At 39.6% G+C, this 13187-nt stretch overlaps 2 protein-coding genes across 2 annotated transcripts in view; both read left to right on the top strand.

The window, feature by feature from the left end:
* LOC140000148 (ATPase family AAA domain-containing protein 2-like) overlaps positions 1-7446 on the top strand; it is a 15675-nt gene extending 8229 nt beyond the window's left edge. The window contains exons 7-15 of the mRNA XM_072029922.1: positions 241-415; positions 787-875; positions 1211-1370; positions 2215-2305; positions 2733-3047; positions 3358-3484; positions 4462-4645; positions 5619-5777; positions 7305-7446. Of these exons, the coding sequence (XP_071886023.1) occupies positions 241-415; positions 787-875; positions 1211-1370; positions 2215-2305; positions 2733-3047; positions 3358-3484; positions 4462-4645; positions 5619-5777; positions 7305-7334 (1330 nt within the window). The 3' untranslated portion in view covers positions 7335-7446. The remainder of the gene's footprint in view (positions 1-240; positions 416-786; positions 876-1210; positions 1371-2214; positions 2306-2732; positions 3048-3357; positions 3485-4461; positions 4646-5618; positions 5778-7304) is intronic.
* On the top strand, positions 7369-13187 carry LOC140000149 (ATPase family AAA domain-containing protein 2-like). Its single transcript, XM_072029923.1, has 7 exons — positions 7369-7501; positions 8645-8804; positions 9159-9272; positions 9369-9518; positions 10588-10836; positions 11522-11655; positions 12950-13187. The coding sequence occupies exons 1-7, from the start codon at positions 7379-7381 to the stop codon at positions 12995-12997; spliced, it is 978 nt and encodes a 325-aa protein (XP_071886024.1). The 5' UTR covers positions 7369-7378; the 3' UTR covers positions 12998-13187.

The raw sequence follows: 13187 nt of genomic DNA, 5'->3' as shown, positions 1-13187 counted from the left end.
TTTTATACACTTGAGTTACCCCCTTATTCATTTCTTTGGGTGAAAAAAATGAATTTTCTTGTGAAACGTTGTAAAAATGCAGAACTTCTATCTGTTCTGACTCTACCCACACTTCAGCTATTACTGCTGTCTTGTACATGATGTGTTTTGGTTAGGAAAGACGCTTGTTCTAGAGATGATGGTTGTAGGAGGTACTCATCATGATGTTTTTTTTCCTATCTGGATCGTTTTTTATTGCAGAGGCTGTCTATTTTATGGCCCCCCAGGAACAGGGAAAACACTAGTTGCTCGTGCACTTGCCGGTGAATATAGCCGAAGTGACAGAAAAATAACATTTTTTATGAGAAGTGCTTCGGACTGCATGAGAAAATACGTGGGGGAATCAGAACGCCAACTTCGTGTGTTATTTGAACAGGTAAGGTTGAAATGCACAGTGTGTTCTGTCAGAGTTGAAACCATTATTTTCTGTGGTCAACGTTTTTAAGTAGAACTTGCTTTTTTTGTATTTTGTTATTTTTTTTTTCCCACTGAAACGGAAATGCCAGTGTTTCTGCTGTGAATGTCAGCTGTAGGAGCTACTGGAACGATTTGCTTCCTGTCACCCGGATACAGTGGGTTGACACAGACTGCTGTCTTCTGTTAGTCATGCCAGATACTCCAGTAGCTCTATCAGTAGAGGTCCCAGAGGCTGAAGTGAAAAATCTAGTTTAGATGACATTCCAACCATGATGTTTTTGTGTATTTTTCCTTTAGATAATGGTGTTTTACTCTGTGTTTTTGTGCTAGGCCTATCAGATGCGACCTTCAATTATTTTCTTTGACGAGATAGATGGTCTCGCTCCTGTGCGCTCTAGTAAACAAGACCACATTCATAGGTATTACAGTTTTGCACCTACATAAAATCTGCTTGATCTTTGGGGAATGAAAAAAAAAAAAAAAGGATGATGACCTGTTTAATTTACTGTGAACACGTTAATTTATCCTGAAAACTTGTAACTCAATGCCAAAACAGGTGCTTCTAAACAATAGTTGAAACCAATTTACTAAGCCTGATATCAGCATGTGGTCTGTGTTAACTTACCTATTGTTTATGTCTTAAAATGAGTCTTGTCCTTAAAGCTTATCCTTTTTGACTACTCATGGAAGAAAGTCATGTGGAATGTGACAAAATTTACTGAACCAGTAAGTAAAAATTATATTTTTCTATTAGTTCCATTGTTTCAACTCTTCTGACGCTTCTGGACGGCATAGTTAACAGCGGGGAGATCGTGGTAATCGGAGCTACCAACAGACTGGATTCTATAGATCCTGCTTTACGAAGACCAGGACGCTTTGACAGAGAGTTCCTCTTCAACTTGCCAAATAAAGAGGTGAGAACTGAAATTCAACGTTAGCGCTACCATGGCAAAGTCCAACTTTATAGGAAAAAAAAATTGACAACTTGAACAAGAGAGTGATATGTGGAGACACTGCGTTGTTCCATGGAGGGCAAATCTGGTACTGAATATATATGGTCAAGATGATACCACCAAGTAGTTAGTTCTGTAATCAAACCTTTCATTCCCAAAGTTGTACCTGTTTGCTTAATTATTTAGTCCACTTGGGCGCTTTCATCATGAAGTTGTGTTTTTGGTCTCAGTCCTTCACTTATGAATGAATAGGGGGCATGTGTGCATTTGATTGTGCCCCAGATCAGTGGTAGTAGTTTGAGTCATAATTATTTTCTTCTTTATAGTAATTGTAGCAATTTGAAACATTGTGCCAGAAGTGCTTTCTGTGAATTTACTGCCTGAAAAGCAAATGTGATGAAGTAATGAGACTGTCACAATGAAAGCTTGTTAAATTTTAGAGAAGTTTTTTGGACAACAAAGAAATGTTTCTGGATAAATTTTTCATTGCAGTATTTTCCTCTGGGTCTTTAGGTCTCGTAGTTTGGAAACTTGTTATTGAAGCTATAAATGCCTTTTCTTTCACTGTAGGTTCCTAGAAAAAAGTCCAGTGTAACAAATAAGAAATATTCAATTTCCTGGTTGACAATGCAGAGTGTATATTAAATAACTGTAAAATACTTGAAAGTTGAGCAAGTAAGAAAAGCGTATTAGTAGATGAGGGGTTTTGAGGGAGGACTGTTTTGTTTTTTTTGTTTGTTTGTTTCTTGTTGGTATTTTTAAGGAAAACTTGAGACAAGCTAAAATGCAATGATTTTGCTTCCAGGCTAGAAAAGAAATTTTCAAGATTCATACTCGTGACTGGACCCCTAAGCCACCGGACATGTTGCTTGATGAACTAGCTGAGAAATGCATTGGTAAGACTGAAACCAAAATGGATTCTTGCTTGTGACCAAGTTGTAAAGAACCTTAGCTTGTACCAGGCAGTACCCAAGCTCTTGTGCCTTGCTGCACAACTAGTCAACGAGGCAGCTGGCACGCCTTCATAGCAATCAGAGTTAGATGCTTTCATCTATTTACTCTTTGTTGTCGTTCCTCTTGTTGTCTGAGAACATTAAATGGTTCTGGGGCATCTGCCTCAAGAGTATAGTTTTTGATGAGGAGTCTGCTTCAGCTGCATAAGCGCAGGATATCAGGCAGTGAGCAACATGAAACTTCCCTGCAGAGCGGTAGCACTTTGAATTCCCTGTTAACCTGTTTGGTTTTGACATGACAAATTCTTTAAATGTTGCATGTTGTAAACCTGGGCCTTGACTGATGTAACGTTTGATTTTTGTTTGTTAGGATACTGTGGTGCAGATATCAAATCCCTATGTACTGAAGCTGCTCTGTGCTCTCTGCGCCGATGCTATCCTCAGATTTATGCAAGTAGGGAGAAATTGCAACTAGACGTTAATTCTATTAAAATAAAAGCAAAGGACTTTTTCATGGCTCCGAAGAAGGTTGTTCCGGCATCAAACAGGATCGAGGCTTCACCCGTACAAGCACTATCACCCATTTTCAAGCCACTTTTTAAAAGATCAGTAGCGAATATTTTACAAGTTGTGCAGAAGATCTTCCCGCAGGCACAGCTAGTGCTAAAGGAGGACCGACAGCAAGGTATAACCACAGCATCCACTTCTTTATAATTCTGCTAAAGATTGTTCGTAAGCTCCTTTATTCTAAGGGAGAGAAAAAAATCACCAAGAGTAGCGTACCTTATACGTACACATCAGTGGGACTTGGTACAGCTTTGTAGGGCCTTGTGCCATCTGCTTAGATCTGTGGTGGGATGAACTCTAGGAAATAGCTTTCAGTGTGTGCTCTCAAATGAAGAAAGGGTTTTGGCACTGATTTAGAAGCTGTATTAATGTAAGAGAAAGAGACAAAGGCTATTCAGGGAAGTTAACAAACCTCTTTTGCCTTTCAGACCATTTAAATCCTATTTTACAAGATGGTATGTTCAACAGTGATGACGATGCATCCTTGGTTTCCGGAGATGAATTCAAAGATGGAATGCCTGACGGACCGGAGAAAAAACTCCTCTGTTTCAGCAGGTAAAGAAAGATAGATCCCTGTTATGTTTAAATTCTCAGGTCTGATGAGTCTTTGTAAACAGTTCCAGCTGTTAAAAGTGTGAGGGGTGGTAGACGAAGGGGTAACATCAAGTTAGTGTGTAGAAGGGGTGCTTGGTATTCACAAGAAGAAAGGGTGAAGGGACTAAAGTTGTAATGAAGTTGCTCTGAATGACCCAATTGAAATGCCCAGGCTTCTCTTCCTAAGCCAAAGTGATCCGTAGACTACCAGAACACGTTGACTTAATCCATGGCATTCTTTGAAAGACTCAAGACCGCATACATGTCCTATCTGTCCTTTTAGCTAAAAGTACCCCAACTTTAGGGGTTTGTGTTGCCACCTTTTGCCCTTCTGTTTTCCAGGATTGTTAAACCAGTAGTGAATTTTGTAGTAGAAAGAACACTGAGAAATGGCTTGTTAAAACACCTTGAGAAAAATTTGAATGGTGTCTTTATTTGTTAAGCCACCAAGTTGTGTTAATCTTGTGGTATTTTAGTATGGAAGTCATGCAAGCCCACGGTTGGAAAGTTAGATCATGTTGTCGCAGCTGGATCAGTTATTTTTCTCAGTTTCTATTGCTGTGCTGTCCAGAAGATTTTCTGTCCTCTAGAGCAAGGCTAAGTCTCTAGCATCTTTGATTTAAGCCAGCAAAGGTACAGCCTGACTGTAGTGGGGAAACAAATGCTCATTGCAAATTTATTTCCTAGTAGTAAGGCAAGATTGCAGGGATATTAATTTGCAGTCTTGGTTTAGTAAAGAATAGGAAACACAAGGGAAGAAGATGAAACAATTGGAATGACTGAATAACTTAACTGGAAATCTTACATGTATTTAATGTACCACTGCCATTGGGATTATTTGGGGAGGGAAAAGAAAATCTATAGGAAAAGTACTTGGAACATCTGTGTGTCTATTCAGCACCTCATTTATAAGCTTGTTTTCTTAACTCTTGTTCTAGGAGTGCTTTCTGCGAACCAACATCACGCCGGCCCCGTCTGCTAATAGTAGGAAAAGAAGGGTACGGCCAGGTTTCTTACGTGGCACCCGTGGTGTTGCACGCTTTGGAGAAGTTTCCCGTTCACACCCTGGACCTTTCTGTTCTGCTTACAAACATTGCACCGCCAGAAGAAATCTGCGGACAGGTACCTTTTTTCTTTTTATTCTCATCGGATTCACTGACTGTATGTAGAGGATCAATCGAGTTGCAAGTAAGGTGAGCAAAATTCATTGGTAATGGAGGTGGCCTTCTTTTAATGTGCTGGGATGTTTGCTTCTGTCTGAAAATCCCCTTTTCTTTTAGACAGCACCACAAACAATCTGGATGTTGTACATGTCCACGTTTTCCATACCCAATTTTACAGTGAGGATGTTGCTAGCAGCTCAGGAAGCTGGGCGGTATTGCTAATGAACATCTCTTTGTGGAAAGAAATGCTGCTCATCTCCCTGGGATCCAGAAAGTAGTTCTCATTGCCTCCTAAGACTGTGTGCTCCCAGTAGATGGCTCTGTACCAGACTGCATGTCGGCTACTTTTTGTAGCCTTCTTTTAAATTATATTAGTAAGGCAACCAAGGTTTGGGGCTTCTGTTTATTTTGTTTTCACACGGACATACACAACTTGTGCTGTTGCAGTGTGTGCAATAAAAGCATTAACACGCTGATGTGGTTTTAGCTAGAAAAAATGAACAGATTTGGTGTTTTTACTTTTAGGCAGGAAATCCATTTTACTGTTTGGCATCACTACCTTAAAATATTTTTACCTTTAGTGGAAACATTTGAGAGCTATACAAGTAAGAACAGGCATGTTACACTACTGAATACTGATGTGTCCCAAAAGAGGGACATTTCCTTTCTTTGTTATGCGATGATTGTGGCTGTGGCCATATAGCTACGGTGTCTAGCCACTGCCTGAATATATCCTTCCCATCTTCTGACTAGAGTTCTCCGAATACTGATAATCTGAAAGGGTGCCCAGAGAAATTCCTTATGTGAAAGGATGCTTGCCACTCTGTTCACATAGTTTCATTTCATGGGGCAGTCAGATGGCTATGTAGCTATGTATTAACAGGTTATTCTCCGTGTTTTAGTTTTCTTACCCAAGCTTTCCTTTTCACTAGCTGATCCGAAATGCTCAGAAGACAGCACCAAGCATAAGTTATGTCCCAGATATCCATTTATGGTGGGACAACGCTGGACCTGCCTTGAAACTTACTTTTCTAACTCTACTACGTAACATTCCAGCATTTTCGCCAGTTTTGCTGCTTGCTACGTCTGATGTACGTCACTCAGATCTCCCAGAAGAGGTGTTTTTCAATACTTTTCTTACTATTTCTTCAGTTTCTTGTAATTTTTGAATGCTTCCAGCATCAAAATGCTGTGCTGTTAAATGCATACTGTTATTACTCAGGCACCCTAACAAATCACTTAAAATTTGCTTAGAGAAAAGGAATACTGTGAAAGCATCTGCTTAAAGTTTTTTCTGAGTCAAGCAAGTGACTTTCACCCCCTTCTCACGCATGCAAATAATAAATTAATACAATAATTCCGGTGGCTACAAAGTGGTTCAGTCAAGAATATGCAGTGCTTGAAATGACAAGAGGATGTCTTTACTGAAGAGACTTCTTCTGACAGTCTGTCATTCCATGCTATGTTGGGTAAACTGCTAATAATGCAATTTAGTAGAGAATTGAAACACTTTGATTAAAAAAAAAAAAAAATCAGTTTCTTTCTTCATATAGGCCAAAGCTTTCCAAGCTGGAAAGCTGAGTTCCAATTTCTGCTCAAGTAACTTTGGAATGGAATTCTAGTTGTATTCCTAAATAAACTGTAGTAAAAAAAGTACATGCAGAACTTCATTGACTTCTGAGAGTTTACATTAAGGGAAGGTGCCCAAAACAGGAACACGCTGTTCTCGTTCTGATTATTTTGTCTCAGTTATTGGGGGAAGAGAACGGGTCTTACCTAGACGTGTTTATTATCAACTGCTTTGAAAGTGCTTGAGTTCCCACAGAAGTTTTTGTGCAGGTTCTAAATTCCTTCTAAAATAAGTAGTGAAATTCCTTACCTACCTTTTAATACTAGAAATTGAAAATGGAGGAAGACGTAGAGGTACTAGCTACTTCAGACACCTTTTGGTAGAGAAATAAAAACTCAGCAAAAAGCCCTCACTTGTCTGCTGAAGCCTTTCTCTTCCCTCTATAGCCATAAAGGTTCTAAGTAAAGGATGCAGCAAGGCAAGTAAATACAAAGGAAGCGATGTTGGATGTGGTGAAAGGCATTACTTTATCAGTGTAGCGTACAATCCCTTCACCGAGCTTTAATTCTACAGGTGATTCTTAAAGGTGATATTTGAATTTGCCGTGCCAGCCTGTGAAAATGTAGCCGTTTAAGGCCAGGAAGATAACTTTTTTCAGTTTGTGTTCTTCAGGTTATTATTAATTTTAAAAGGTACTCGTCTTTTTGGAATAGAAGATGAGTTTTTGTGGCCTTAAATCTGAAATGTCTTTCCTCCTTCTGCTTTAGATCCAAAAATTATTTAATAAGGAATTTGGAGAAGTGTGCAATATTGAGGTGCCTGGTAGGGCAGAGAGAGCAGCTTTTTTTGAGGACCTAATTCTAAATCAAGTGGCTAAGCCTCCTGTAAAGAAAACGGGTGAGGAGGATATAAGAAGTACATCTAAAACTTTCCTATCGAAGTTACTAGCTCTTTGGGATTTGCTTTGGTGGTCATTTTCTGTCAGTAATTTGTCATATGCTTGAATTTGAGTACTGTAAATTGGCTAATTTTTCCTGATTAATTGAAGTTGATCGGACATTGGAAGTCCTGCCTGTAGCACCACCAGCTGAGCCTCAGAAGCCACAAGAGGAAGAAGTAGGGATGCTGGAGGAGGAAGAGGAGGATACCTTGCGTGAACTTAGAATTTTCTTGAGGGACATTACTCACAGACTTGCCACTGACAGACGTTTCAGGGAATTTGCAAAGCCCGTTGACCCACAGAAGGTAAACTAGTGCTGATCTGTGTGTCTGTAACTTCTCAGCGTTCGTATTTCTCAGCGTTTTGGGGAAGGTTCAACTTTGTTTTTAGGGCTGCGCTATTAGGATTTTGCAAGAAGCAGAGGCAGTGCTTTTACTTCTGCTGACTCTCAAACGTCTCTTATTGGATTATTCGCTGAAAGCCCTGGTTTCATTCTAAAAAGCCAGTCCAAATGCCAACACAGTTTGCTCGTGAAAAGGCTTTGGTATGTAGGCATGTCACAGCACTGAAAAGCCCAGAGATCCTCCCTTATAATTACAAACAGTATTTACAGGACTACTTTAATGAAGTCTAAAGCCCTTTATTGGACTGTCAGTACCTGTGGGAACAGGAATAGGAGCAGCCGTTTGTAAAAGTAAGTTTTGAGATCCTGTTCTCTGTTTCATCTGGAACTCCTCAATAGGAATCAACCATAAGTGCAGTGTGTTTTCTTTTTCCTCCAATTGGCTGCTTAGATGCCTTTTTCTCCTTAATTGATTAGATAAGTCTAAACTAGGGGCGTATATTTCAAAGACAGATGTAACTTGAATATACCTGCGGATCAGCAAAGTCCTCTTCATGTGGGCATCCACTGGCTTTTCTTCCCCTTTTCTCCTAGGTTCTTGAGCTGTGAAAAATCCAGACAGATACGTATGTCCTCATCTGAACTAGTTATTAGGCTCCTCTTACGGTCTGAGGGAAGAACTCGGCACCTCTGGGCCCAGTTACCTCATTCTAAAGTAGATGCCTGCAATAGGTACTTCACAGGTGCAATGCATGCACCTTTTCCTCAATGTCGACAACAAAGAGAATGTCGGATGGCTTACTCAGCTTTCACTGTTGTGATTTTCTGAAGCAAAGTGAAATGAATCTCCCACCCTCAGTGTTTCTTCTCTACCATGCACGTGCTTCTGACCGCCCTACCTCTTGTTGTCCTCTCCTAGCAGCTCTAATGCCAGTTGAAAGAGCCCTTCCATTTTTGAGAAGCAAACTGGTTAATTTCAGCATCTTCTGATGCATCGCAAATGTTCAGAGTTTTTAGGAAGTCGTTTATTTAAAGTTTTCAGAATAATTTGGTAGACAGTGCGCAAGGTTAAGAAAACCTCTGAATGCTTGTATTTGATCTGCAGGTACCTGACTATGCCACAAGGATTAAAGAGCCGATGGATCTTTTAACAGTTCTGACTCAAATTGACTCGCACCAGTACCTCACTGCAGGAGACTATCTGAAGGACATCGATCTAATCTGTAACAATGCCTTAGAGTACTACCCGGATCAAAGATCTACAGGTGAGGATGTGCTTTTTAGCCCTAGTTTAAAAAATCGGTCAAACGTATAGATGGATAAATGCTGTGTTCAAACAGTAGACTTCAGATGGATTAGATGATTTTGGACATCCACAGAGAACATCTCTTACCACATTGTAACTATTTTACCATTTTGCTACTTGGGCATGGAATTGTGATATAAGTGTTCCCAAGGAACTAGTGCTTTTGTTTAATTAACTTCTACGTTGTTATGCTGAAAATATTCACTGAGATAACCTTTTGGAACCAACCTATGAAGAAAGCAATTTTTTTCTGTGATCAAAACAGTTTCATTGGTTGGTAGACAACATTCAGTTAAAGTCTGTAAAATTTCAGATCGTCACAGAGCCTATGTTTTGCAAGACACTGCATATTCAATGGTGAGGAACGAAATGGATACAGAGTTTGGACGACTTTGTGAACAAATTAAAGAATCTCGTGAGAAAAGAGGTACGTGCTTTAACGCTAAGGATTTTAAGACTTGTCTCTGCATTTGTAACTGAAAATGCACGACGAAGATCTTTGGTATCTATTCTTTATTGCAAGGTCGCACCTCTCCAGCGTGGTCTCCATGGGACGACTCCAAGTCACCACAGCAGAACCCTGCTACTGAAGACGACAAACCAGAGGAAGAGAGTAATGAAAATGAGGAGATGACAGCGGCACCTGTAGATGCCAGTACACCCATTTCTAATGGTAAGTTGCATTTTATTCAGCTGCTCTTGTCATTCATACCTTCTCTGTTCTTGAGGCGCAACAGGTGTCTCTGATGCCTGGCTCTTTATGCCAGAGGTATTTTGTTTTCAAATTTACTTCAAAATGTGAGAGAGAAATCCAGAGGTCATTCATTCAATATAGTGATGAATTAAAGTTCAAAGAAAGTTGGTTTACAACATAAAAAACAAACAAACAAACAAACAAAAACAACTTTGATGGCCCAATTGACATTTAGCCGCCCCTAAATTGCTAATTCTTGAGGTAAAAAATGTTGTGGATGGCAGTTTCTGAATACTTAACTAGTTTTTAATTATGCAAAATGGCATTTTTACCCCCACTCCACCCCTCCCTTCCCCAAATGCTAAAATCTTAGCTACCTCATACTGTGATTCCCAGTTGAAGGAGGGAAGTCTAACTAGTGAGAGTGGGAATTTTGCCATGGACTCCACCCATATCCTTTTGCAATACTATATGAATACTACGAATGTTGGGCAAAACCACAAAGTTTGTTTTTTCACAAAAGGTTTACCAAATCAGGAAGCGTACGAGGTATAAGTCTTCATGTTTTTTCTCCTTTGAATATTCCCTTAAAATTGTCTCATTAATTAATCTCTTCCAAACACGTATTCAGCTTTTGAAGTCTTCAGCTTGATACCAGACTCGAAGGAGAGCTTATTTCCAGAGGCTTTTATGATGTTCATCTGTATTAGTTCATGTAGTAAGACAGTGACTTTGTCAAATAACCTCACGTTGTATTAATGCTGCCCATCCAAAGTAAGAATCCTCAGCATGTAAAATCCTGAAAGTGACTGTTTAGTGAATGAAATTCCGTAGCTGTGTGTGTGGTTTGTTTGCTTGTTTTTAATCTTAATAGCAAACTGACCCCATTAACTTTCAACTCTTTTCTCAGCATATGTAGGGATATAGGCAGTGGTAGCTCAGTTCCTTTGTTTTCCTTGTCAGTTGAGTAAGATGAAGATAATGGATTTTGAAGAAAGAATTCTTTTGGTTATGTTTTGGATTATTTTTTTATGCTGTCTCTTTGTAGGTGCGTCAGAAAGAAAGCGCAGAAGGAACAACTGTGCGCGTGCTGCAGCAAAGAGGAGTTCTCAATTCGATACAGAGAACAGAGTACCAACAGATGACCAAAACAATAGTGATGGAGAAGAGTTTGTGGACAAACATGTTTCTGACGTATGTCAAGTTAAACTTAACACTGAAAAGGAAAGTGCTAAGCTTTGTGGATATTCAACACCAAGATGGGGAACTATAACTAATGGAAATCCAAGTTCAAATGGTAAGGGAGAAGTCCATCAGATCCTTTAGCACCCTATTCTTGCTGAGGAGGATTGCACTATTTATTAGCTTTAGCCTTCAATTTCACTCTATTTTTTCTGTTACAGCTCTCAAAAATCATCACACAGTTTATTCCATAACGATGTTGCTCCTCTAATTGTGCAAGCCTAGCCCACATGTTTCTGTAGGTGCTGTTTTTTTGATTCTAAAGTGTGTTTTTTTCTAATGGTACCTAACTGAAAGCAGGCAGTCACTGACACTCTTTTATTGTACGAGGTGCTTTCCAATAACGAGCAGCTTAGGTGAAAAAGCAGCACTTCAAGATGCGTGGATCCAGAGTAACATGTGGAATAGGAGACTTAAGCCCTAATGTTGTACTCTAAGATGTGTTCCCTAACCTGAATTGGCAACATGACTATTTTTTTTCACTATTAACCTTTTCATTAGTGCTTTTTGTTTGTTTGTGGGTATTTTTGTTTGCTTTTTTTTGTCTTAGTTTCTGTTTTTTTATGGAGCAGTGGCTTTAGCTGGAAAGAAGGGAGAAGCCAAGTATTTCTCAGTGCAGACGATAACAATTCTGTCTCTGTATTTGTAGAGAGAGACTGTTTTGCAGGTACAGGATACTTCACTGAGACTGTATTCTAGATAAACAGGAAACCTGACTGAAGAAATTTGTGTCCTTCCAGATTCCTGGGCATTTCAAGCAGTGACTCCTGAACATTCTTGGGAAGAAGACCAGCAACAGATAAGTGATGAGAACCCTGTACAAGTTCCTACAGAGACAGACTACATAGTTATCGTGGATCGCTATGAGCTCAAAGTATGTCTAATTTCAGCTTTTTTTTTGATGCTCAAATAGGACATATGCACTGTGACTGTTTAGTTTCCATACCTCGTGTAGATTTCTGTAGGCTACCATTTGCTTCTGGTCATCTGTAGTTTAGGAGACAGATTCTTTGCCTAATTTTTAAGATAAAAGGCCTTGCTGAATTTTAAAATACCACATTGACAACCTGCTAGCACTATTATGGATATCATTTAATGATTTGTAATTTTAATGATGGGTTTGAGGGCTTTTATTTGGGGATTTTTTTTTCATGCTTTGATGTATTAAGAACCTGAAAAGGATCTTTATTTCTTGCAGTGATGATTTTAAACCTGAAGTTAGCAGGTTGACGTAAACTAGCTAGCCATGGAGAAGTGACTACTTTTCTGAAATTCCTTGAAAGTGCAGCATTAGAAGTTCTTATAGTGTGTGTGTGTGTATATATATACACGAGGGAGGCAGAGTTTGCTGATTAGATGATAGCAGCATTATTTCCAGGGGGCAGTAGTATTTCCATTTGGTATGGCTGCTCCCTAAAGCTACATACTCGCAGGCTCACACAGCTAATGGACAGCTGTGGCAGTGGAAGAAGGTGCTGCCACTAGCTTGTCACTGTTGCTGTGCCAGAGATTATCATCTCTGCATCTTTGGTAATAGAAATGGCTGTGTGAGAGAGAGGTGATTGCTACAAGCAGTCACTTTGCTATTTACCCACCCCTGAATTTAAAGGTAGGACTGAGCAAACTAATCCACCTTTGCTCTGGGCGTTTGAGCAATCTGTTCTGCCAGCAGAGTTGTAGGCATGGCACACGTGGGTAAAGGTAATCACCTAAGGGTGCTTCCTTTTCCAGCTGGCACAGCTGTATCTACAAGATCTGCAGCCTTTTTACAGTGCCCCGCGCTGCTGCAACGCTTCTCTAATGAAATGCAACAGTGGCTTTGCTGTGGCAGCAGCTGTCCTACAAAGAGGATCGTGTCATTCCCTGCTGCTTTGGGAGCAGTCGACTTGCAATTACAACCGTTGATGTGATTGATTAGTAGTAAAAGATTGTCCGAAATTTCAGCCTTTCCTTTCTCTGAAATATGAAAAATTAACTCATATTTTCCCTGCTGAAATCTTATGGGATATTTAATCTGTTCTCTGAAGTGTCACATTTTATTTAATAGCGTAAGAAAAAGTAGGCTGTCACTTGTATTGTTACTGTTCAACCTCTGAAAACATATAGAGCGTATTCAAAGGATCTTATACTATTCTAAAGTTGTTGTTTTGCTCCATTGTTGTCTTCAGAAACTGTTATGCTTTGTCACTAAGATAACGAAGGGATTTGACATTTAACACCTGGAAAAAGTATATGGCGTCATTAATCAGTGTATTTACAACCATAGAGAAGACTACGACAAAACCGATTTGGTGGAGGTAATTTTTGTTTTGAATTCTAGCGCTTTCTGTCACTGTTACGCAGTATTTGTGTGTTCTGGGATATCGTGGTTGTTTAGCATTGCTCTTTACTGCTTAGGTGTCTGTG

Source organism: Anas platyrhynchos, chromosome 33 (assembly GCF_047663525.1).
Source record: "Anas platyrhynchos isolate ZD024472 breed Pekin duck chromosome 33, IASCAAS_PekinDuck_T2T, whole genome shotgun sequence".
NCBI classification, from domain to species: Eukaryota; Metazoa; Chordata; class Aves; order Anseriformes; family Anatidae; genus Anas; species Anas platyrhynchos.
Note: the sequence above shows the minus strand (reverse complement) of the source record. Positions and strands in the feature narration are given on the sequence as shown.

Bases quoted from the DNA above. Each gene is read 5' to 3' on its own strand.
- LOC140000149 (XM_072029923.1), top strand. From the start codon at position 7,379: ATGCTGGAGGAGGAAGAGGAGGATACCTTGCGTGAACTTAGAATTTTC. The intron at 9,519-10,587 runs GTAAGTTGCATT...GTCTCTTTGTAG, and splicing joins CAGTACACCCATTTCTAATG to GTGCGTCAGAAAGAAAGCGC. The intron at 11,656-12,949 runs GTATGTCTAATT...TGTTGTCTTCAG, and splicing joins TGGATCGCTATGAGCTCAAA to AAACTGTTATGCTTTGTCAC.